The following is a 26,881-nucleotide window of genomic DNA, read 5'->3' as shown; positions in this document are numbered from 1 at the left end:
TTTCTAAAGCAATGTGTCAGTTATTTAATAATTATCTCTTCAGACAAAGATTTAAATAGTGAGAAATCTTTTAGATTCTGAAAAACTACCAATTGATGTTATTAAAATTTGTCCATTTTTCCCCCTTAGATTTATAGTGGCAGTCAGGGTTTGCTGCATTAGTTTTGTGATGATTTCAAAAGAGGTGTATATAACGTTAGCAATGGGAAATTTAGAAGACAAGATTATTGTTCAGAATGGTCATAATAGATTTTTCTGTCTATACTTTCTAAAAGAAATATTTTAAAGCAGTAATTATTAGAAAAGCTTTGAACTACATGTAAAATTTGTATAGTAGTTGTTAGTGAAAATATTATATGTAGTAATACAGATGACCTTCCATCACCGAGAGGCCTGTGTTGTTGACTATCATTGATCCCTGACATTTCTTTGTTTATAACATGGATTCACATAGATGGCTACTTTGACTGATCTGGCTTCTTTCCTAGGTTTGTCAGGATTTTCCCAGCATTCTCACTACCTGTTACCACTCTGTGTGGTCCACTCCCCTCATGTTTCCTCTTCACCTGCTCTAAGTGGAGTAATGAAGTGTTTTCAGTAGTTAACTATTGATAAACTCATTTGCACTTCCAAGTCTGATGGTGTCCCTAAACCCATTTTCTTGCTTCTGAATACAGCCTAAGTACCCTGTCAGCCTTCTATTCTACCAGGGCAAAAAAGAGTTTGTATAGCTCATCAATATTTAAAGTACTTTAAACCAAGGTGCTAAATGTAGAGGAATGTGCCTCCTGACTGTTATTCCCTGGAAATTGCATGAAGTTTAGAGCTTCCTTTAAAGCAATATTTAGTTCTTTGTCCAGAGGGATGAATAGGGCAGTTTTTAGTATTCAGCACTAAAGGATATGGTCCACAAGCAAGTGGAACTCTGAAACACCCCAGTCCAAGCACACGGACCAAGATACTTTGATTGACCAGATCAAAGTATCTGGTAAGTTTGGTGTATGCACATAGGGATGGCTTGATATTAAAATACCTTTCTTTCCAATGTGTAAGTTTTAGTGTTTCTGTTTTTGCAGGGGAACAAAAGCAAGTATGTTTGGGGAAAAGATAGAGATTCTGATTTTGTATATCGTCACTTATCTGTTATTTATAAGCTTATATAGTATAAAATCCTCAATGATGAAAGACTTCTTTTCTTTGCTTTCTGTGTGAAAATTCTTTCCAGGGTGAATGAATACATGACTATGTGAAAAATTGTTTGTATTTCTAATTTAGGTGTGTCTACTTGCCATTTTGCCTGGGCTTTTCATTCTGAGGCTGAGGAAGAACTGATTAATAGAATTCCTGCAATTCAGAGAGGAGACCCTCAGTGGTCTGAGTTAAGAGCTATGGGAATAGGTTGGTGGGTCAGAAATATTAACACTCTTCGAAGATGCATTGAAAAGGTAACTTTACTTCATTAGATTTGAACTTAAAAAAAGGTCTTGGAGAAAAGATAGTATCTTCCAGAAAACCTGTACTGGAAAATTAGTTTGTATATCTTGAAATTTAGAAAATTTCTTAAAATTTTTTGGATATTCCAAAACTTTTGTAAAATATTGTGTATTGTATCAGTTGTCTTGTGATATATATATATATATATATATACATATATATATATATATACACACACACACACACACACACACACATACTGAGATTATAATATTTATGGAAGAGAAATATTTCCTGCTCTGTTGATACGTGTTCTAATTTAAGAAACTATAGAAATCTAAATTTAGAAAATAAATTTAAATTCTTGGCAGTTACATATGTTACATAGAAAAATTATTCCTTTTATATAAAGGATTTTCTGCATGGCTAGGTTAATAAACAGCAAACTTCCTGTGCACACTTAAAATAACATTCAATAAAAAGTTTTGATTTTTGTGCACTTGAAGGACATATCTATGGCAGCAAGTGAAACATGCTATAAATTTTTTTAAGATTGGCTTTTGGAATCAGTTTTCTGTTAGATTCCCTTTAGGGAAAAAATTGTTAAAAAATTTGTTAGTGGAAGCTGAAAGTTCTTTCAGGGTTGTAGAAACTGTTACTGAGCACCTACTGTGTGCTGGGTTTGGTGCTAGTTGCTTTTCATAAATTATTTCATCTTCCCATCAGCCCCATCTCCATTTTTCACCTGATGGAACTAAGACTCCCAGAGGCTGGGTATCCAGCCCAAATTCTCATCAATTATAAGTGTTAGATTCAGTCGTGCCTTTCTGCTCTGTCAGGGTTAGGAAAGTGGGTTACTTTGGGGAGTCCATTGAAATTCCCAAAGTACAGTTAATGATAAATGCATTTGTGAAGTATGAATGTATTTCTCCCAACAGGGATTTATTCCTCTATAATAGTAGTTCTCAAATTTTATGGCCTTTTCCTCTTAATTAGTATCCTGTGATTTGAAGTGTGAGTATAAAAGTGTAATTTTCCTGCTACATATAAGGCAGCCAGTAAGATATCCACATTTCTTCTCTCAAAATAAGCACAGATGTCAGAAGGAATTTTTTTCACACCAACCAAGAAATCTAGTGCCTGGCGTATAGGAAAAGTTAATTGTTATAGTATATAAATAACACAGTATCTGCATAAAATTTTTTATGTCCCAAAGCAGTGGAAACAAAGAGGATATATTTTGTCTGAAATGTTTCAGATTTTGCCTATGAAGATCTCTTTAATTTCTTGTCAGTGAAGTGTTGTGTTATTATAATTAAATAATTTTGATATATACTATGATTTATTTCTACAAATTATTTATCTTTTAAAATTAAGTCAAAAGGATATATAAATTTTTTGCCTTGAGATTGATATTATAAATCCTTAGCAGGAGGTGAATAAAAATTCCTCTAAAAATTATTAAACATTGGAATACTAAGGTGAGTGATTGCAAGCAGAGAAAATACTAAAAAGGGGGAAGAGAAATAAAAGAGTATTGGGAGTAAAGCATTTTTGTGGTGCATTTTAGGTATCTTTCCCCTCTTTCCCAAGCCTCAGTAGTTCCTGTTTGACCAGTCAATGTGAGCTAGTAAAGCATCCACTGTTTCTTATTATTATGCTTCTCAACTAGTGATTTGCACAGGTTGTCTTAGTTTCTTTGAGAAATAAGACACGGTCTATTTGATACTGTGTTCAAAACAATATAATTATAATAATGTACTGCCTTAATTTTTAAACTTACACTGAGTTGACTGGTTCTATATATAATCAGCAGCTTTGGTTATATGTCTCAAAGGAGGTTATTTGTTATAATACAAGAGAATCATATGCTCATTAAGAGTTTTTCTCATGAAATTTCTAAGAACTAAAATTTGTAAGCCCTTCAAAATAATAGAACTTCAACCTTCTGTATTTTAATTACATGCCAGAGAGAATGCATTAGTCCTTCAGAATTGTCAAAATTTGATTGAAAAATACCAGAAATGTATGCTTTTATAAAAGTATATTAAAAAAAAACAACTGGAACTTTTATTTTTGTCTGTAATTTTATAAATATGTGTGTATAATTGATATTTATTCACAGATGTTTGTATCGGTATTAGTTGAAAGCTTTTAAATTGTGAAATCACATACACCATAGAAGTTAACATTTAAGTTAACTTCTATGGTGTATGTGATTTAAGTTATGTTCAACATAACTTAATTTCATAAAACATCAAGAAATGTAATATGTTGAATTTTCAAGAAAAAAGTCAGGTATTATATATTCATTCTTCTTTCTTTATTGTTTCCTATGTTGGACAGTTTTATTACTACCAGGGTTTTGATCCCCTTTCTATCCCTTACTGTGTGACCATAGGCAGTTCACTTAACCTCTCTGTGTCTCAGTTACTTCATATGTAAAGTGGGGAAAATGGTGCCTCATGGATGGTGGTGATTCAATAAGAGAAATGAAAGGTGCTTATTTTTATTGTTTTTGTTATTACTGGCATGCAAATCGTTGTCTTTAGGAGAATTATAAGACACTAGAGACAGTCGGATAGAGCCAACTTCTCCCATCTCCACAGTTTCTGTCAGCCATAGAAATAGTAGGGAAGCATTACTTGTTGTTTAAGTGGTTGTAATATTTAATCAAAAGGTTAATTTAATAGAATATTTTATTATTTAGGTTGCCAAAGCTTCTTTTCAAAGGAACAATGATGCATTGGATGCTGCGTTATTCTACCTTGCAATGAAGAAGAAAGCAGTAGTGTGGGGTCTATTTAGGTAAGTTGCCTCAATGTTCAACATAACTTAATTGAATGAAGATTGTGCTGTGAATCAGAAACCTAATACTGTTGAAAGCATTTAGATGTATGAACTTGGTCAAATCAGCTTACTTTTTTGGGCTTTGCTTCCTTTATCTGCAAAAAATGGGCACAATATTGTTTCAGCTTACCTAAAGAGTGGGATGTTGTTTTAAAAAAAAAGTTGATAAAAGCATTTTGAAAAGTAAAAAATGCTCTTGCTTCCTATTTATGTGTAGATAGGGTAATTTGAGTTTTCCTTATTAGAAGTAAAGAGAAGCATGAAAATAAGTATCTAAAGTTACTGTTCTTTTGTTAGATGGGTGTTTGAGGTTTTGATCTTTCATTTTCACACATTCTATGAAGGATTCAAAATACTTAAAATTTGATTTATTTTATTTTATTTATTTATTTATTTTCTTTTTTTAAAATATATTTATTGATTATGCTATTACAGTTGTCCCATTTCCCCCCCTTCACTCCACTCCATCCTGCCCACCCCGTCCCTCCCACATTCCCCCCCCTATAGTTCATGTCCATGGGTCATGCTTATAAGTTCTTTGGCTTCTACATTTCCTACACTATTCTTACCCTCCCCTGTCTATTTTCTACCTGCCATTTATGCTACTTATTCTCTGTACCTTTCCTCTCTTTCTCCCCCTCCCACTCCCCTGTTGATAACCCCCCACGTAATCTCCATTTCTGTGGTTCTGTTCCTGTTCTAGTTGTTTGCTTAGTTTGCTTTTGTATTTGTTTTAGGTGTGGCCGTTAATAACTGTTAGTTTGCTGTCATTTTTACTGTTCATATTTTTGATCTTCTTTTTCTTAGATAAATCCCTTTAACATTTCATATATTAAGGGCTTGGTGATAATGAACTCCTTTAATTTGACCTTATCTGAGAAGCACTTTATCTGCCCTTCCATTCTAAATGATAGCTTTGCTGGATAGAGTAATCTTGGATGTAGATCCTTCCCTTTCATGACTTGGAATACTTTTTGCCAGCCCCTTCTTGCCTGTAAGGTCTCTTTTGAGAAATCAGCTGACAGTCTTATGGGAACTCCTTTGTAGGTAACTGTGTCCTTATCCCTTGCTGCTTCTAAGATTCTTTCCTTATCTTTAATCTTGGATAATGTAATTATGATGTGCCTTGGTGTGTTCCTCTTTGGGTCCAGCTTCTTTGGGACTCTCTGAGCTTCCTGGACTTCCTGGAAGTCTGGCAAATTTCCTTTGCTGGATTAGGGAAGTTCTCCTTCATTATTTGTTCAAATAAGTTTTCAATTTGTTGTTCTTCCTCTTCTCCTTCTGGCACCCCTATAATTCGGATGTTGGAACATTTCAAGATGTCCTGGAGGTTCCTAAGCCTCTCCTCATTTTTTTTAATTCTTGTTTCTTCATTCTTTTCTGGTTGGATGTTTCTTTCTTCCTTCTGGTCCACACCGTTGATTTGAGTCCCAGTTTGCTTCACATCACTATTGGTTCCCTGTACATTTTCCTTTGTTTCTCTTGGCATAGCCTTCATTTTTTCATCTAATTTGCGACCAAATTCAACCAATTCTGTGAGCATCCTGATTACCAGAGTTTTGAACTGTGCATCTATGTGTTCGCTGTTTATTTCTGGGGCTTTGATCTGTTCTTTCATTTGGGCCATTTTTTTTGTCTTGGCATGCCTGTTATGTAAAGGGGCGGAGCCTTAGGTGTTCACGGAGGGGGGCAGGTAATGCTGGTCGCTGAGCTGTGATGCTGTACGTGGAGGAGGGGCTGAGAGGGAGCAATGGTGTCTACTCCACTCTGCTGGATTTCAGTCACTCCCTCCGCTACCCACAATCAAATTGGGCTCCTTTAGTGCTGATTCCTGAGTGGGTGGGCTTGTGCACACTCTAGGCCCCTGTGGGTCTCTCCAATGACCTCTCCTATGAGGCTGGGAGTTTCGCCTGCTGCCGCCTCAACCCCCATGGGTGTTTTCAATCAGAGGTTTGGGGCTTTATTTCCCCATGCTGGAGCCCTGGGTTGCGAGGTCTGTTTAGCTCCCCCGCAGTTCCTCCCAGTTTATCTATGCGAGAATGTGGGACTGCAGGGTCTGCTAGCGATCACACTGCCTGCCCTGTTTGTTCCACAATCTGCCAGTCTCTGGGTCTGGCCAGGTTGCCAGGAGTTCTGTTAGCCCCAGCTGCCCGTCTCCGCCCCTCCTACAGGTCTGGAGGAATGTTTCTTCTTTATCTCCTTTGTTGACGGACTTCTACACGGTTTGATTTTCTGTCAGTTCTGGTTGTTTTTTGTTTTTAAATTGTTGTTGTCCTTCTTTTGGTTGTTGGATGAGGCGCAGTGTGTCTACCTACGCCTCCATCTTGGTTTTCCCCCTAAAATTTGATTTAACCATAGATATTTCTGCTCTGGTTCCCAGGTCACAGCATGATGAAAAAATGACAACATTTTTCAGCCACAACTTTAACGAAGATAGATGGCGTAAAGCCGCTTTAAAAAATGCTTTCTCTTTACTTGGAAAACAACGCTTTGAACAATCTGCTGCCTTTTTCTTGTTAGCTGGTTCACTGAAAGATGCCATAGAGGTATAAATAAAATATGCTATGTGATACTTGTAAGAGATTGAAAACCTTAAAGGGTTTTGGAGGAGATTGTAATTTTTTGTGATACGTTTGTAAGGACAGAGAATAACTATAGAAGCCACTGAACTTAAATAGTGGCACTGTGAAAAATGAAATTATAAATAAATTCAAGTGAGAAACATGAGAAAAATTTTATAGAGGGGCTATTTCATTTTAAGTTAAATATATGCCCATTAAGTATAAATATGTGAAACAATGGCAAAAATCATTTATGAATATCTTCTTCCTGGCCACCTTGTGATTCTGAACTATTTAAAGTATATGTACGTCACAACCTCCTTATTTGGGGTATTAAGGCAGATACTTTATGTTCTTTATCTTCTAAATGTAATTCTTACATATGGAACTGAAATTGCAATTTATACTGTTTTGGAATGTAGTTGTTCTCGATATTGGAAAATAAATGTAAACAGGTAAAACTTTGCATTTTTTATATAGAATCCTGGCAGCTGATTAAGAGCCTAATTGAAGATGTTTCTATTTATTTATGCTACCTTCCTATTAGAGTACTTACTGTCATTGTGAATAATCCCAATGGGTGAAGGAAAAATAGAACTGTAAATAATACATGATAGAAGAAATAGGAAATAACCAACAAAGTGAAAGTATTTAATATTTAATGTTAGTCACATTTTCAGAATTATCTCAGGTGTATGGTTTAAAAAAAAAAAAACAACACAAATGTTTTTAACTTTAAAATGGGAAGTTTAACCTAGAAGATACTTAGGCAGAGAAGAGACATTTGGATTGACTGAAAGATGCTCATATTACCTAAATGACCTCAAAATCTCAAGATGTATAGTTATATTAGAATATAAACTTAGAGGGAGTAAAATAGAATAGGTAGCTTTATTTCATATGTTATTTGCTATATAAATAGAAGTTTATTTAAAATAGTAATAATTGTGTTTATATGGAAATACATATGAAAATTAAGAGGAACTGATGTTATAATAGGCATTCAATTTTAAAAATGAATGGTACTCATTTAAATTGAGCCAAGTCTGAGATGATATTGATATACTTTGTTTTATGCTTATTTTATAAATAATTTTTCTAGGCTGGAAGCTAAGTTCAGATTTCTTACTCTTTTTCCTATTCCTTTAGTCTCCTTTCAGGCAATCATTTAACTACCCCTCAACCTCTGCGTCCCTCCTTACACTGTGAGATACAAACGGTAGATAATCTCAGGACATTGGTGGGATATTTTATGTCTCTAAATAAGTATATATTAATATTAAAATTTACAGGTATGTCTTGAAAAAATGGAAGATATTCAGCTAGCCATGGTTATTGCTCGTTTATATGAATCTGAATTTGAGACTTCATCAACTTATATATCCATCCTGAATCAGAAGGTTTTGGGTTGCCAAAAGGATGGCTCGGGATTTGATTGCAAAAGATTACATCCTGACCCTTTCCTGCGTAGTCTTGCCTATTGGGTGATGAAAGATTACACCCGAGCCTTGGACACATTATTGGAACAAACACCAAAGGAGGAGGATGATCAACAAGGTAGGATATTTTGTAAGTTTCTCTTTTTCTTTTTAATTTTATTGTTTTAAATGTATTCATTCTCTTTTCCTTTTTTTATTTTTAGTTTTTAAAAGATTTTATTTATTTTTAAAGAGGGGAAGGGAGGAGGAAAGGGAGAGAAACATCAAAGTGTGGTTGTTTCTCACATGCCCCCTACTGGGGACCTGGCCTGCAGCCTAGGCATGTGCGCTGACTGGAAATCGAACTGGTGACCCTTTGGTTTGTAGGTCAGTACTCAATCCACTGAGCCACACCAGCCAGGGCTCTTTTTCTTTTTTAAAAGAAGACAGTTTTGAGCCAATGTTCACTTAGATCAAAATTAAAAAATCATTACCAGATTTACTTTACAACTTTTGGAAATTATCAAAATTTTGTGTGTGGCTAAGGGATTAGTCATTTATGGTTTATAATTGAATATATCATTTTGTTTCCATAGTTTGAGTAGTACTATGAGGAATTCACACACATTTTTACTCTTACAGATAGATCAAAGTTTATGAAATAGGATTTCCAGGCTATTCTAATTTCATATCTATGGAACTAAGGCATTATACAGCTCTTTCCATTTAATTACATAACCAGCTTTTCTTGTTTTTACAGGAGAGATTTTGGTTGTTACACATATTGGTTTAGTGCATGGGCCTGGCAAAACTTTATTCTTAGGTGCTAAACTTTCTTTATTCTTATTTATCATGAATAATTTAGATTTTTTAAGCATCTGGAGGATATTGTCAGATTGTTGGCAATACAGTAATTTAGATAATGGAAACTTCTAAGTATTTATCAATAGAATAATTAAATAAATTATAATATATCCAGAGAATAGAAACAATGCCATTAAAAATGAGGTAAATTGATGTGTTAATATGTGCTGTATTATTAAGTGAGAAAAGTAGGATGCTGAACATTTTATATACATGTGTCACACGCACACACACGAATGGGCACTCACAGTGTCCTTTTCTTGTTTCCTGCAACAAATCTCAAGAACCTGATACCGGTCACTGGTTAACTTTTGGGAATAGGAGCAGAGAGATGTAAGCTTTTACTTTTTATTTTGTACTTTGTATAGTTATAATTTTCTAGCCTTATATTTTTATTACTTATATTTAAATGTTAAAAGTGCTAACATGGAAGAGATTAGGATCCAATTTTTACTTCCTTCTTTACAGAGAAGAAATATAATATTTTAATATTTAAAGGAAAGAAAACATTTAGAAGAAAAATAAATATCTGAGGTCCCCAGGTAATTTTTATAGAAGGAAGGCTCAGCTTATTTCTTAATGTTTTCCACGTTAATTTTAAAAAACATATTCTGGAAAATTTCAAATATGTGTAAAAGAATGAATAATATAATGAAAATCTGTGACTTCATCACCTAGCTTCAATAGTTACCTACATAACCATATATACTCTGTCCTTTCCACCCCTTCCCATTCTCAACATAGATTCATTTTAAAGCAGATACCGACATTATCATTTTATCTGTAAATATTTCAACATGCATCTCTAAAGAATGACTCTTAAAAAAACATAACATGTACCATTATAAAGAAATTCTGTTAGCAGTCATTAAACACAGCGTTTGGATTTCCCTGGCTGTCTCATAAGATGTTATACATTTGATTTATTTGAATGAAGATACAAAATGAGGCCTATGTATTGTGATTGGCTATATCTACTTTAATCCGTAGTTTTTTCCTCCTTTCTCCTCCCCCACCCTGCCCTTGCAATTTATTTGTTTAAGAAGTCAGGTTGTTAATCCTATAGTTTCTTGTATTTTGAGTTTTGCTGATTGTGTCCCTGTTGTGTCATTTAACATGTTTCTTTTTCCTGTGTTCTGTTTCCTAGAACTTAGCAGGTAAGATTCTCGAGGCTTTTATCAGATTTTTGGGCAGAAATATTTCTTAGGTAGTGTTCATCAGGGGACTTGTGATGCCTACTTGTTTTACTTTTTGTGGTGTTAACAGCCATCAATGATCATTGCCTAGGTTTTTTATTTCATTAGTGGTTGTAAAATGATGTTCTAACACTGTCATTTTACCTCTCTTTTGAGTTGGAATACTTCTTTAGAGTACTGTCTCTCTCAGGAACTGTTTGATTATGTGATGTCTAGTAATATATATAGTGAAGGGAATATTTTTATCAGTTTTCAAAATAATAGTTTTGTTCCCTAGCATCCTATGAAGCTGACCACTTAGATTTTATATTTTTAAAGATTATTTTGAACTCACAGATTTAGATAGAAGTGTGTTTTAATCCATTGCAGTTTGTTATTATTGATGCTCAGATTATCCCATCTGTAACCAACGTGAGCCTCTTCAAGTTTTTGAATCCTTTTGAAATTATTCCTTGATAGTTTCTTTGCTTTCTAGTTTGGCAAGATGTGTCAGGCTCATTTTGTACATTTCCTGCCCTAGACCTGGAAGTGGCCATTCCTTCAAAGAATCCTGCTTCCTTTGATATGGAATTATTAAATTTTAGAGACCTCAGCCTGGGCACAGGAATTCTCATTGCTATTGGTTTTGTCATCATTTCTAGGCCATTTCAATGAATGGAGCTGAGAAATATTTTTCCCTGAGAATTCATGAGTTCACACTGAAATTTCAAATTGAAATATAGATTACAGTGTTCTTTTTTCTTAGATTTAAAATTTGTGTCTTATCACGAAAAGCTTGATTTCTCATGGCATTAACATAATTATCTGCTACTTCATATGCATATAATAGTTTCAGAATGCAAATATTTTTCATAACAACGTTACTGAGAACAGTTAACGCTTTTTTCTTTTTTTGCAGTTTTTATGACATATCCCGCTAAGGATATATAGTTATTTACTTATTTAAAGTCATCTTATAGTTCCTCTGTGGTTAATGCTACCTAGTTGACACATAGAATCATTTCTTTAATTTTGCTTTTGCATGAATTTTTTAAGAAATTGATTGCTGGGGAGAGGGGGGTAAGGGGACTAAATGGTAATGAAAAATACAATAAAGATTAAATTTTTAAAAAGGCATTGTTACAAGGAAAAATATCTGTAGGAATATACACTGAAATAATAAAAGATGTTTTGAGGATTAAAAAAAGTTATTTAAAATGTTGATATGGTTTTAAAATAAAATATATAAACCCAGAGTATTATCAGAGAAATCTAGCTTCTTTCCTGACCTCTCTGCCCTATTCTCCCCTCCCTTTTTAGGGAACCAGTTAAAAATTTTTTTGTATGTTTTTCTTCCATTTAAAAAAATACAAGTGTGTGTGCATGTGTTTGTGTTTGTATGTTCTCTCCACTTTCTCAGATAAAAGGTAATTTACACTATATCATCCTTTGTAACTTATTTTACTTAATGCATCCTGGACATCACTCCGTAGCAGCACACAGGGAAATTTTTTTTGTTTCGGCTGTGTAGTTTTACTGATTATGTAGATGTACCATAGTTTAATAACTTATCCTAGGTTCATATTTAAGTATCCTTTTTTTGAGAAAATGCTGACATATTTTATTCTTTTAAATATAAATACACGTTAGCATAGTACCTTGTGATCCTGTCTGCTTGATTTTTATAGTTATCATCAAATCTTGTAACCCAGTGGTGTTTAGTTTCTACAACTACCTTCGAACTCATCCTTTGCTTATTCGAAGAAACCTCACCTCCCCTGAAGGAACTTTGGCAACCTTAGGTCTCAAAACTGAAAAAAACTTTGTTGATAAAATTAACCTCATAGAAAGAAAATTATTTTTTACCACTGCAAATGCTCATTTTAAAGTTGGATGTCCTGTTTTAGCCTTGGAGGTACTCTCCAAAATTCCTAAAGTTACCAAATCATCTGCTTTATCTGCAAGAAAAGATCAACCTGAATTCATTTCTGAAAAGCTGGGTGATAAGCGTTCAGAATCAAAAAGTCTTAGTGATGGCAGAAGCAGTTCTGGCGTCGATTGGGCAAATGTAACTTCAGCACAGTTTGACTGGAGTCAGCCAGTAGTAAAAGTTGATGAGGAACCTCTTAATCTGGATTGGGGCGAAGATCATGACAGTGCCTTAGAAGAAGAGGAAGAAGATACAGATGGTTTAGCAATGACAAGTACAGCTGCCAGGGGTAGAGATAGACAGGAAGATCAGAAAGCATCAGACCCTAGTGTGTTATTGACTCCGCAGGAAGACGATTGTCTTGAAGGTAACACTGAAGTTGATGTGATTGCTGAACAACTAAAATTCAGAGCTTGTTTAAAGATCCTTATGACTGAACTGAGAACATTGGCTACAGGTTATGAAGTAGATGGAGGAAAACTCAGATTTCAACTTTATAATTGGCTTGAAAAGGAAATTGCTGCCTTGCATGAGATATGTAATCATGAAACAGTTATTAAAGAATATGTTAGTAGAACTTATTCTAAAGCAGCGAGTGATCTTCTGGATCAGGAAGAAATGGTGGATAAACCAGATATTGATTCCTATGAGCGCCACCAAATAGAAAGACGAAGGTTGCAGGCTAAACGGGAGCATGCGGAAAGACGGAAGATGTGGTTGCAGAAAAACCAAGATCTCCTGAGAGTGTTTCTTAGTTACTGTAGTCTTCATGGGGCCCAAGGTGGTGGTCTGGCCTCAGTAAGGATGGAACTCAAATTTTTATTACAAGAATCACAGCAGGTATGAACTTTGGTTTTGTTTCCAGTCTTGTCTGTTTTTTTTTTGTAACAATTTCAATAGCTCTTCCAGTTATAGCTATAAAGCTCCTTTTACTAGTTAATCTAAATATGTTCAACTCCTCTATTTATAGGTGGCAGATATGTATAATCTACATGGGTCTTTTTTAGACATAAGTTTTGGGAATTAGGAATAGGCTTAAAAGATTGAGACTACGTCTATGTCATACTCATCTTTATCTTCTGTATCTAGCATAGTACCTAGTACCTTATGGGTAGTCAATGAATTTTTGTAGATTGGGGGAGTAAGTACATGAATCTACTTCTTACATTCAAATATTAATCATCAGTATTTTTATCAGATAACTATTAATTGTTTTTTTTCTCCTTAATTTTAACTACTTTGAAAAAAATAATCTCTTACCTACAGGAAACTACAGTGAAGCAGCTCCAGTCTCCACTACCATTACCTACTACCCTACCTCTGCTTTCAGCAAGTATTGCATCGACAAAAACAGTCATAGCTAATCCTGTATTGTATTTAAACAATCACATCCATGATATACTTTATACTATTGCTCAGATGAAAACACCGCCTCACCCCAGTATTGGAGATGTGAAGGTAATGTAAATTTTATGATCATTTGTTACGGTGCACACTGAGAGGGTAAATATATATTTGTCTTCCAATTTGAACTTAGAGGAATGTTTCAGAGTGCTCTTACGTGTTACCTACTGTTTGTCCAATGAATGTAACTTAAAATTAAGTATTCTTCTTACTTCTAGAAAAGTTGTCTTTCTTTAAGACAGGCAAATACTCTTTTGATAATGACATTAATTCTCAAGATAGCATTCTCGTCACTTATTTCTTTAGACCCTCCTTTCCCCTTAGACGAACCGTTAAGTTAGAAATTTATGACTGTTTGCCTTTATGCCGGCATAGTGTGAAATACAAGTACAGAGGGCTGTCTTTGAGAGAACCATGACTGATCAGAAGTAGTCTCAGAGAAAGTATCCTTGAACTATTTCCCTGACGATTGTGTTTATTGTGCAGTAATTAGGGGCAATCAGAATTTTGGCAGTGTGATTACTCAAAATTAAACCTATACTGTGTTTTTGAAAGCTTAACAAATGGATAGAGTCCAATAAACCCTATAGAGCTTGGCAGGATCTGGAGAGTTGATCAGACTTTTACCGTGCTAGCCTAAGTGTATTTATACTGTGCTTTTTCCACTTCCAGTGGCCAATGTCATTTCGGGTCCCCAACATTTATTTATTTATTTACTTTTGAAAGGTGTGTTCAATCTCTGGTTGTACATTCTTCTGAAGGCCCCAAGATTTTACTGGTCATGTCAACCTATTGGAGATTTCTCATCCATAGCATAAATGAATCCATTTCAGTATTTTAGCAGAGATTACTAAATTATTTCCTAGGTTAATACAGACACATAGAAATGTATTAATGTATATAAATTGTAACTAAGCATTTCCAATTTTTATAACTTTGAATAAGGCTTACAAAGAGTATGAAGCTTTTTCTAAAGTCCCTTGAGATTTTAAGATTTTTATAAGTCTGAAGATGTTGATTCAGTATGGCATTTTAGGATGTTTTTATATTATGTTAGTAATTTTTTAAGTTTCTAAATTAAAAATTATAAGACTATGCACTACTCATAACTACTAAGTAAATTATTTACTTCTGGAAAGTCAGCCATTTCAGAGAGTGATTGATATATTTTGTAAACATTTAATTCATTCTTATTGATAAGATCAAGTCTTTATTTTCATCAAGGGGAATTTCACAAAGCAAGTTTAAATAAAAGCTCTGAAAAGTGTACTTACTTGGTTCTGGTTTTCTTTCTTTTTTTTCATATTGCATTTTAAGGTAATTGCTAGCAAGCTGAGTTAATTAGCTTTGTTGTGGGCATGCATAAAAGTTGGATGAGTCTTATTTTTGAAGTTTTAAAGTACAGTTAGTAGTCTCATATAGGAAAATCTAGCCTTAAGATATTGCTAGTTTCTGAGTATTGTCTGATTTTTAAGATACTACTATTGTGTAGAAACGTTAGTACAAAATGTAATTGTGGTTGTTTTGGTTTTAGGTGCACACACTGCATTCATTAGCAGCATCACTTTCTGCATCAATTTACCAAGCATTATGTGACAGTCATAGCTACAGGTAAAAAAAATCACCCATAACAGTATTAATACAGCATAAATATTCAACTATTCCAGAGTTATATTAAGGTTCTATTTCTTAGGGACTGAAAAATCCTTAAATATCACTGCCATGTTTACTTTAATAAATGAGAGAGAATGAAAAATCAAATAATTATGTATTTAATTTAGCCATCATTTAGTAACAAGAGAGACACACAGAAAATTACAAATAGTAAATGGAAATTATCATCATCACCATCTATTTGTTTTCAAGAAGAGGAGTGTTCACTCTCCAAAATAATTTATAAAATTAAGTCTTCTAATTTTTTTCCTTAGGAAGTATTTCTTTTAGCATTGGATTAACTTCTATTTATTTAACTGATTTTAAGTTGAAAGAGGAAGTACTTTTGAAAAATGAAAAGATACATTCCTAACAATGAATTATTAAAATCAATTTTATTTATCCATTTACATATAATATAAAAGTCTTTGGAAGTGATGTCAAATAGAAGTAATGGTTTGACTTTCTTTAAGTGTCAAATTGCCTTTATAAGTGCATACTTTCATTTTAGTGACTAGGGCTGTGTAGGTAGTAAAAAATTGAATCACTTAGATGACCCAAATTTAAACGAATTATATTAAGTGAAAATTTGTAATATACATAGAATTACATTATATTTCTATTAAACATGTCTAGATCTTTTTTCTTGTAAATTCAGCAGCCTTTTGTGGAAAGACTTGTTTTGATATTTCACAAGAAATTACTTTCTCAAAATGTCCCGTATTCTGATTTTAGCCTTATGAGGCCATGTTTAAGTATTCCACAGTCTTGGAAATGTAAATAAGGAAAAAACTTTTATTCAGTTGACTCTGGCCATCCTAATGCTCAAAGACAACTTGTTTATTATGAATCCCTACTTAAAATGGCACCAAATGAGAATTCAAATGAATTTTTTTTTAATGTACTTTTTCTAGTCTTTAGGCTGTGATTAACTCTCAAGGGAATCAGCTTTACTTTTGCTTTTGTATTTTCTTCAACTGTACGAAGATGAGGGAAGTAATTATTTAGGCACATTTTGGCTTTAGAATTAAGTATTTCTAAAATATCCTTCAGATTTTAGTTCATATTTTAATTCAGGGGAAGCTTTTATAACTTTGCAAGAGCTGAGAAATGCAACAAGACAGTACCCTGAAACTTCCTAGTACATCCTAGCACCAGCAGTAGTCCACTTACCTCAGACTTCAAAAAAAAAGAGTGACTGTAGAAAAGATATTAAAATATTAAGTGGCATCTGGAAAAGATTTTAAAAGACCAAATGTCATTTGCGTAACATAGTATAATTTGGAATTTTGGTATTTTGTTTTTGAAAAATCAAATATTTGCAACTAATGTCAAGAACTTTCTAAAATAAATTCTTACTAGAGCAGTGAATTGATTTTTAAGAATTTTTATTATAATTATCTAAAATAAGTATGTATAAAGTTCAATTGCTTACTCCCCATGTTAGGATGATAAATAGCTGAACTCTTCTATTTATTACAGCAGTCAAACGGAAGGAAATCAGTTTACAGGAATGGCATATCAAGGACTGCTTTTAAGCGATCGTCGAAGACTAAGGACAGAGAGCATTGAAGAACATGCGACACCAAATTCTTCCCCTGCTCAGTGGCCTGGTGAGATGTGTTTTCTTTTTAAATCAGATTTGGCAATTCTTTTTTACAAAGCTACCAACTGGTTTCCTGAATGTTGTTTTTTATGGATTTGGTGAATTTTTTTTTGTTTTTGATAATGTTTTCTGCTACAGATTAAGTACTTAAGTACTGTAATGTTGGCTTAAGACTCAGAAAGTTGAGGCTTCAAAGGGCAAGATTTCCTGCATAAAGAACATATTGTCTTTCTTATCCTTGGAAATTCTTTCTTTTTAAATTATATTTTATTGATTATGCTATTACAGTTGTCCCAGTAATAGGACAACTGCCCTCCACCCAGCTCCCCCCACTCTCTCAGGCAATCCCCCATCATTGTTCATGTCCATGGGTCATGCATATAAGTTCTTTGGCTACTCCATTTCCTATACTATACTTTACATCCCCATGGCTATTCTGTAACTACCTGTTTGCACCTTTTAATCCCCTCACCTCTTCATTCTCCCACATCTCCCTCCCATCTGGCAACCATCAAAAGCTCTGTATTCGTGATTCTGTGTCTGTTCTTGTTTTATTTTAGTTGTAATTTTGATGTGGTTGTGAGAGACAAGCCATGTCTGCCTAAGCTGCCATCTTGACTGGAAGTCCTCATCCTTAGAAATTCTGAAATAGAGTCAGAGAGAGCAGTATTACAGAAATATTCTCACAAATGTAGTGGACAGAATGCAATTACTCTTGAGTATAATTTTATTTATTAGGATAGGAGTGATCATTCTGTGGCACATACATCCTGCTGTCTGCTGATCCCTCTTTTTCTCTGGTTAGCTCTTCTTCTTATTGTCCGCATTTCAAACTTTCCTCACTCTCTTAATGCTCTTTTCTGGTCTGCCACATCATTTAATTTTTACTGTACTTGCGTTATAACTAAGTTTACATGTTAATGATCATTGTGAAGAGGAGCAGGAGAAAGAAATGACAAACTCAATGTGTAATTAATCCATTTATACATACATTTATAGAAAACATTGTTTCATTTTAGCTTTTATTGAAATAATTTCAGACTTTATAAAAAGTTGTAAAAATTGTACAGAAGATTTCTCATAACCTTCACCCAGAATCCCCAAATGTTAACATTATACCATACTGCTTTATCATTCATTCTTCCTCTCTCTCTGAATGTCTCACTCACTTTGTGTATTTTTCTGAAATATTTGTAAGTTTCAGACATGATACCCTTTTAAACCTAAATGTATCAGTCTTTCCTAAAAACAGACATCCTCTTAATATGACTATAGCACAGTTACCAAATTCAGCATCTTAACATCTATACAATACTGTAATCCAGATTTTTTTCACATTTCACCATTTATCCCATTAAATGTCTATAATATTTAGTTGTAATTTCTCATGAGTTTCCTCTAATTTGAAGTAGTTTCTCATTCTTTCTTTGTATCTCATGAATTTGCCACTTTTGAAGAGAACTAGTCAGTTATCTTTCTGAATGTCCCTAAATTTGGATTTTTCTGATGTTTTCCTAATATTTGATTCAGGTTATGTGTTTTTGGCAGGGATACCACAAAAGGGATATTGTGCCCTTCTCAGTGCAAAATATCGAGGAGTACATGATGTCAGTTGGTCCAATTACTGGTGTTATTCACTGATCTCCTGGTAGGGTAGCTTCTGCCAGATTTCTCCTTTGTAAAGTCACTATTTCTTCCCTTTGCAAAGTTACTGTTTTTTTCCTTTACAATAAATAAGTATCTTTTGAATAGACACTTTGAGACTGTGTAAGATATACTTTTACTCACAAATTCTAGCATGTAGTGATACTCCTTGCCTGAATCAGATATTACTGTGGATGTTACTAGATGGTGGTTTTCTAATTCTATCATTCCTTCTACTTATTATTTGAAATTACACTGAAATTGTGTGGTAAGGGAGAGCTTTCCCTTCTCCCCTTTTTAATTATTTATTTGCGTATTTCTTATACCAGTATAGAATAATGGGTTCGTATTTTGTAGGTCATAAGCTGTTCCTACCATTGTTTATTTTGTTGTTCAAATTATGGAAGTATGTATTTCTTATTATATAGGTACATAATTTTGGTTAAATTGCAATTTTGGTATTTTTTTCTGGAGCTTTATGCTGATACACTTTTTATGATATTATATATTCTTATAGGTGTGAATTCACTTATTAATCTCTTGAGTTCAGCCCAAGATGAAGACCAGCCAAAATTGAACATTTTGTTGTGTGAAGCTGTTGTTGCTGTTTACTTAAGTTTATTGATACATGCTCTTGCCACAAATTCTTCCAATGAATTGTTCCGACTTGCAGCACACCCGTTAAATAATCGAATGTGGGCTGCTGTTTTTGGAGGGGGTGTAAAACTTGTTGTGAAACCTCAAAGACAGTCAGAAAATATTTCAGGTAAGATTAATGTATGTAAATGTAAATAATTACCATTGTTAAAGTAAAAGATTTTTTAATACTTTAATAATTTTTATTTTGCAAATCAGTGATGGTTAAAGTATAATCACCCTTTTTATAACGATTTTTATTTATTTATTTTTAGAGAGGGGAAGGGAGGGAGAAAGAGATGGAGAGAAACATCAATGTGCCTCTCATGCACCCCCTACTGGGGACCTGGCCCGAAACCCAGGTGTGTGCCCTGACTGGGGGGTCGAACCGGCAACCCTGTGGCTCGCAGGCCAGCACTCAATCCACTGAGTCACACCAGCCAGGGCAAAAGTATAATTACTCTTGTTAGGATAGTAAATAACTAAACTCATGTTAAAATAAGAAATATATAGTAATTTCAGTTGAACAATATTTGATACCAGGACAAATTTAAGGAAGATAAGAAAAGAAGTAAAGGAAAGATAAAGATAAGTGAGGAGACAATGTCAAGGAACGAGGCCATGGAAAAAGGATAGTTTTTAATTAGAGAGAAAAAGATTTAAAAAATTTTGAATTTTTCTATAATAGTTGATGTACAATAGTATATTAGTTTCAGTTGTACAACTCAGTGATTAGACATTTATATAACTTACAAGTGTTCACCCCGATAAATCTAGAACCATTCTGATACCATACATAGTTACTACAGTATTATCAACTATATTCCCTACGCTGTACTTTACATCCCCAGGACTATTTTGTAACTCCCAATTTGTACTTCGTAATCCCCTTACCTTTTAGAAAGATTTCAGTAAATCCTTCTAACCTTTATGGAACATATCAGCAGTTGCCTTCAGATTAAGTTTATGGCCATGTATAAGATAGCTGTTCCACTCATGCACCTTGTTTATTTACTCTATTCTCGTATATTTTCCCCCTTGTAGATTAGAATATATTTTTCATCTCACTTTTTAAGATGGTAGGGTATAGGAGATACAGACTAATGCCATAGGAAAGCTTTCCATTTTGGCATGGTAACAAAGAAATCATCTCAATTCATCCTTAGAAATGTTCATATTGCAGATGAAGAGTTAGGGGCACAAGTTTAAACGGCACAGGTTCTAACCTGTGTGCTTACTGCCCAAGTGGATTGAAATGAATAGGTTGCTGTATAAGGCAAAGTGAGGGAGGAGATCTCACCAACTCCCATTGCTTTTACTCCTATTATAGTTAAGAGTCATCACTCTTAAACTTTCTTCTTACCTAGTTGTTGTCCACTTTAAACTTAAAAAAGTTTTCCCCCAAACTCGCTTCTATTCCTGAATTTTCCTATTATTTTTTATGGTAATTCATTCATCAGGTTATCCACACTTAAAATCTCTGAATATGCATTTGTATTTGCATTCACTTAATACCTACTGTCTGCTTTGGAGATATGGAGTGAACAAAACAGACAAATCCCTCACCTTCATGAAGCTTACCTCTAGTGGAGGTAAAATTAACAAATAAAATTTCAGGTATGATTAGAACTCTGATAGACATAAAGCAGAGTAAGTGGAGAGGAGGAGGGGGTGAGGGCAGTTTAGTTAGGGTAGACAAAAGACACATTGCTGATTAGAGAGCAGAGCCTTAGGGAAGTTGTGCTCACACCATGCAGAGCATTCCAGGCAGATGGAGCACTGAGGGCAAAGGTCTAGAGGTAGGACTGACTCATGGCCTTTCTAGGAACTACAGAGGAGGCCAGAATGGCTATCATAGGGGTTGGGGGCAGGATGTTCAGAGATGCTGGGGGCAAGGTCCTGTAGGGTTTCATGGATTATGGTATGGACTTTAGTTTTTCTAAAGAAAGATAGGAAACTCCTGGAGCTTTTTAGGCCTAGGAGTGTGACATAGTCTGGTCTAAGTTTCAGAAGATCCAGTCTAGCTGCTGTGTGGAAAATAGTGCAACAAGAGTAGAAGTAGGGGGCCGGGTGGGACGCTATTGTTATTGTCCACTTAAAAGATAATTGTGGACCTGGTCAGGTGGCTCAGTTGGTTGGAGTGGCACCAAAAGGTTGCAGGTTTGATTCCCGGTTAGGGCACATACCTAGGTTGTGGGTTCAGTCCCTGGTTGGGACACATACAGGAGGTAACTGATCAGTGTTTCTCACATCAATGTTTCTCTCTTTCTCTCTCTCCCCTTTCCTCTCTCTCTAAAATCAATAATAATAAATATCCTCGAGTAATGATTTAAAAAAAAGATAATCAAGAATAAGTGATCAATATATGATCATCATTCTGTATACCTTAAACTTATACAGTGATGCATGCCAGTTATTTCTCAGTAAAACTGGAAAAAAGACTGGCAGTACAAATGTTGGCAAGGATGTTTAGCAACTGGAACTCTCATTATTGGTGTAAAATGTACAATGTACATTTAAAATGTACATGTAAAATGTATAAGCACTTTGGAAAACAATTTGAAAGGTTTTTTTTTAATCTTTACCTGAGGATACGTTTATTGATTTTAGAGAGAGAGGAAGGGGAGGAAGAGAGAGAGAGAGGGGGAGAGAGAGAGAGAGAGAGAGAGGGAGAGAAAGAGAAAGAGAGAGAGGAACATCGATCAGTTGCCTACCATACCCCAGAGGCAGGATTGGACCCACAACCTAGGTGTCTTGATAGGGAATCAGACCCGCACCGCAGCCTTTGGTGTATGGATGAGATGACGCTCCATCCAACTGAGCAACCTGGCCAGGGCTAAGAGTTTTTTATAAATTTATCATGTGACCCATTTTCCCTGTGTTCAAACAATTTCACTTTTAATTATTTACATAGAAAAATTGGAACCACAGGTTCACACAAAGTTTTGTAAGTAAATTTTGATACAGCTTTATTCATAATAGCTCCAAACTGGAATTAACCCAAATGTCAGCCATTAAGTGAGTGGGTTTAAAAAAAAATGAATAAACAAAATGTGGTATACACATGTAATGGAGTGTTACTCAGCCATAAAAAGGAATGAACAACCAGCATGAACTTCAAAAATATTATGCTGAGTGGAAGAAGCCAGACACAGAAGTCACATATTGTATGATCCGTTTATATGAAAGATTCAGAATAAGTCCATAGAGACAGAAAGCAGATTAGTGGCTACCATGGGCTAGAGAGAGGGAGGGGTGGAGAGTGAGTGCCTAATGGGTGTGGATTTTTATTTGGGGTGATAAGAATGTTTTGGGATTAGATAGAGATGGTGGTTGCATAACAGTGTGGCTGTACTAAAGGCCACTGAATTGTACATGTAAAAATGGTTAATTTTATGTAAATTTTACCTCAATTAGAAAAAAGTTAAAGGAGGTTTAGCTTGGAGTGTTAAGTGAAAAATGGTCATACTCTGGATAGGATGTGGAGTTACTGCTGATCGTTGATGAATTGGGTGGGGTGTGGGAGAAGGAGTAGTTGAGATAGGATTGTAATTTTCTGTGGTGGGGGGCTTTAGAATTGGAGTGCGTTGACTTCTACTTTCTGGCTCTCCCATGTCCAGTGAGTTCTGAGCCCTTTTGATTATTATTTTATGTATTCCTTGTATCGAACACTTTCTCTCAGTCTTTACCACCCACAATACTAGTTCAGGCCCTTCTTATGTCATCTGTCCACATTCCTCTCTAATTGATCAAACAAACCATATCTCATCATGTGACTGGCTCAAGACATTTTTGCGAGAATGCCCATAGGATAAGCTTTGAGCCTCATATCCACAAGCTAGTCCTGGCCCAACTCTACACTGTTACTGCCCTCCCTGATGCCTGTCTGGCAAAAGTAGTTTTCTCCTTATTTACCCAAACTTTTGGTCCTTGTTTCTGTTGTCCCTTTACCTTTTCACACTGAGCCTCGACTCTTCTTTTAAGGCTTGCTTTACATCCTACAAATTCAGTGGATCTTGAACAACATAGCCAGAAATAATCACTCAAGTACGCTCCTATGACTTTCTGAATATACCATTTATTTAGTACATTGTTCCTAGAAATACTTCAATCCTTATTCTATAAAGCACACAGGCTGTTTCATGGAAAGATAGCCTTTTATGCTGTATCCTCATCTCTGCCAAGATGGCTGGGAAACTGATGCAGGAACTAGAGTTTAGATGCAAGTAAGTAATTTACTCTGAACTAAAACATGGTAAAAGTAGGGTGAAAAGAAGGGTTAACTCATTGAATTAATAATGGAAAATAAATGCTTATTTTTTCTTCTCTTTTTATTTAGCACCTCTTGTTCCTTCTGAAGACATAGATAAACACCGGAGGAGATTTAACATGCGAATGCTGGTCCCTGGAAGGCCTGTAAAAGATGCTACCCCACCACCAGTGCCTGCAGAAAGACCATCTTACAAAGAAAAATTTATTCCTCCTGAACTTAGTATGTGGGATTATTTTGTTGCAAAGGTAAGGGGTATGAGGAACACAGGTTTTAAGTGAGCCTATTTTATTAACTCTTGTACATTTATCACATAGAAATGATGGGGCAGCTTCTGGACTGAATCTCTATAGCTTAGCTATTTAATCTTTCAAGTCCAGAAACTGAAGTCATTCAGGAATGATCAGATACTTGATGATGATAAAATACTTGATTTGGATGAGACAGATTAAAATTATATGGGATTTTGGTATAAACCAGAAGTCAGTTTATTAACATGTAGCCAGCATCATCATTTTCTAGTGCCTGGAATACTTGTATCTACCATCTAGGTTCCCTTCATCTGATTATCATAGTTCCTTTGGTCAGCGTGGAATCAGAGCAGAAGAAGATATTTGGGGGTTTTATTGTTACCAGTCCAAAGTCCGACACTTTGAAAAGGCAAAATCCAAAACATCAGAGTTTGGAATAAGGAAAGATTTATTGATTGAGGCGGTGCCAACAGAGAAGATGGGAGAGCCCTAATCCTCAAATTCATTTTAAGAAAGTACAGAGTTTAGGCTTCTTTAATGTCAGGGGAAGGGAAAATGGGAGGGACTGTTTTTGTAAAGTCTCAAGCCCCAAGCAGGATTCCTCTAATGATCAGCGTGTCTAAAGCAGGAGCTGTCAGCCCGAAGGCCGTGGGCACAGCAGGCCAAACAAGACCGGAGTCAGAGAGACCAAACATTTCACAGGTTACATTAGCAGGCCATGGTGTGGCCCATGACACATCTCTGTTTCTCTAAGCAGAGGAAATGTCTCTGGGGATCAGAATCTTCATGGGAACTAGATCTGTTGTAGTCCCATTTCGTACCATGTTGGGTGCACCTCTTACTTTTCAGCATTTTGCTTTTTTGAGCTCATCATCTGTGAACATTTCCCTCTTCATGCATGTTAGCACTTTTGTGACCTTGCTGTCAGTGTACAAGAGGGAATATGTCTCCCATCCTGCCTTCTCCCAATGTTGAGTTAGGGAAAAAATAACCCAATTATATGTTTAAAAATAACTTTACCTTTTGTTGCAGCCGTTTCTCCCTTTGTCTGATAGTGGTGTTATATATGATTCTGATGAAAGCATTCATAGTGATGATGAAGAAGATGATGCTTTTTTTTCAGACACGCAAATGCAGGAGCACCAAGATCCAAATTCCTATAGGTAAATAAAGCTTTTCTCTTTTTGCCTTTTCTTTTGTAGAAAATCCTTATATTACTAATTTTAAGTAACATTATCACAAACTTGTACAAGAACTGACTTATGTTTCAGGTTAGAAATTCTGTACCTTTTCAAGTAAATTTCCAGAAAGTACAGTATTTCTTTCACACCTAGATCCAAAGACTAGCTTATATACAGAGTGCCAACACAGCATTTTTAGTGAGGAAAAAATATGTAATTTATTGTTGTGTTATTAGAACTTTATATATAATTTGTTGGTGTGCTGTTAGATTCCATGTGGCTATGGTAAATCTTTTTTCATCAGGTAATTTCAGATATTGCAAAAGATATTGTTATGTATCTTTTATTTTCAAAGACTAAAAAAGTACCTTTTTAAAATAGTTGTTAGAAAACAACAGCTTTTTTTCTGTGCAGGGGGACTGGGCTAAACAACCAACAGGGATCATTACTGTGCTTCTCTCATGATTTTATTTTTCAATTAAGGAGAATTTTTTTTTGTCTGCCTTCAACAGCTGGGCTCTTCTGCATTTGGCAATGGTTAAGCTGATACTTTACAATGTCAAGAATTTTTTCCCCATTGCTGGATTGGAATTCTCTGGTAAGTTTGGAATTTGAAAATTAATGTTAATAAATATACTAAATTACCATCAACTTTTTCATCTATGGCCATACCACCTTGAATGCACCCAATCTTGTCTGATCTCGGAAGCTAAGCGGGGTCGGGCCTGGTTAGTACTTGGATGGGAGACCATCAACTTTTTCTTTACGAAATCCATGTGAAAGAGCATGTGGTGCTAAAAAAAGAAAATACTGCATTGGAGACTTAAGAGGGCTCATTTATTTTAGGCTCCAGTCTGTGGTTTTAAATAATAGCAAGAATTACTGTCTTCCTAGAAGATTGCAAGATAAAGCAAAAAAAAAAAAACCAGACTGGAGAAGCTAGAAATTTTCTCAGCTCATTTTATTTTAGAGAGCTGACTTTCTGCTTTGTTGAAAGCATTAAGAATCCAAGTGGCATTAGATTAACATTTTTAGATTTATTTGTATTTTCAGAAGTTTTAGCTATAAATTCAGATTTGATAAATGTGTGGATGATCAACATTTTTAATCAAAATAAAATGACATATTCTATCACATTTTAGAGTTGCCTGTAACGTCACCATTAGGTATTGCTGTGATTAAAAACTTGGAGAACTGGGAGCACATCTTGCAAGAGAAAATGGATCAGTTTGAAGGTCCACCTCCTAACTATATCAACACATATCCAGCTGACCTTTCTGTAGGAGCTGGACCAGCTATTCTGCGAAATAAGGCTATGCAAGAGCCGGAAAATACTCCATTCAAGTAAGAATGCTTTTTTAATGCTTATGAGAGTGTAGCTTGGTTTTTAATTTTTCTGGAAGACAGTTTGGCAAAATATGCCAGTAGCCTTTAAAACATTAAAAACTTTGAACCTGCAATCCTATTTTTATCAATACACGCTAATAATAAAATGTATTGTTAGGAATTTTTTTCCCAGTATTACCTATAATTCAGTAGACATTACCTTTTTATTCAGGGAAAAACCTTTATTATTATTATTATTATTTATTTTAGGAGCTCCTACAGAAATTCTTTGAGATAATCTGTATATGCAAACAGGTGCTGCTGACCTTTTGTCAGCAGTTTAACAGTAAACACAGTATTTTCCATCAATGTTTTGATCGATGCAATGTTTATCTGGGCTCCTTTTGATAAATGACATTATTTTTTCTTGAAACAGCTGGCCATGATTAAGAAGAGTATTGCTTATAAGCTTGAAGAGCAGGGCCTGTTAGCTTGTTAGGATGTTAGGAATAAATCTGTGAATTATCTTCATTGGTCGTGTGGTTTAACCAACAAAACCAACCTAAACTATAATTTAAAAAGAGAATAATAAGAGAGTCATTTGACTCTGAACTCAATCTGTTCATTCAGAGAACCTGAAATTAGAGAATTAAGTGCTAGGTTTTTAGAAGAACTAAA

The 26,881-nt window shown here is 34.8% G+C and overlaps 1 protein-coding gene across 5 annotated transcripts in view; it reads left to right on the top strand.

Moving 5' to 3' along the window:
* Nucleotides 1-26,881, top strand: part of DMXL2 (Dmx like 2) — a 134,730-nt gene that overhangs the window by 93,007 nt on the left and 14,842 nt on the right. For 3 of the 5 annotated variants that reach the window (XM_045201427.2, XM_045201425.2, XM_053928089.2), the window contains 13 exons: nucleotides 1,276-1,445; nucleotides 4,145-4,242; nucleotides 6,665-6,830; nucleotides 8,138-8,414; nucleotides 11,991-13,072; nucleotides 13,499-13,690; nucleotides 15,171-15,247; nucleotides 16,772-16,902; nucleotides 19,057-19,305; nucleotides 23,515-23,693; nucleotides 24,729-24,859; nucleotides 25,390-25,475; nucleotides 26,020-26,221. In XM_045201427.2, coding sequence (XP_045057362.2) covers nucleotides 1,276-1,445; nucleotides 4,145-4,242; nucleotides 6,665-6,830; nucleotides 8,138-8,414; nucleotides 11,991-13,072; nucleotides 13,499-13,690; nucleotides 15,171-15,247; nucleotides 16,772-16,902; nucleotides 19,057-19,305; nucleotides 23,515-23,693; nucleotides 24,729-24,859; nucleotides 25,390-25,475; nucleotides 26,020-26,221 — 3,040 coding nt within the window. The remainder of the gene's footprint in view (nucleotides 1-1,275; nucleotides 1,446-4,144; nucleotides 4,243-6,664; nucleotides 6,831-8,137; nucleotides 8,415-11,990; nucleotides 13,073-13,498; nucleotides 13,691-15,170; nucleotides 15,248-16,771; nucleotides 16,903-19,056; nucleotides 19,306-23,514; nucleotides 23,694-24,728; nucleotides 24,860-25,389; nucleotides 25,476-26,019; nucleotides 26,222-26,881) is intronic. The other 2 variants (XM_045201428.2, XM_024567807.3) reach the window with 1 other exon arrangement.

The sequence above is a fragment of the Desmodus rotundus genome, chromosome 7, assembly GCF_022682495.2.
Source record: "Desmodus rotundus isolate HL8 chromosome 7, HLdesRot8A.1, whole genome shotgun sequence".
Lineage (NCBI taxonomy): Eukaryota > Metazoa > Chordata > Mammalia > Chiroptera > Phyllostomidae > Desmodus > Desmodus rotundus.
This window is presented reverse-complemented; position numbering and strand designations above follow the sequence as displayed.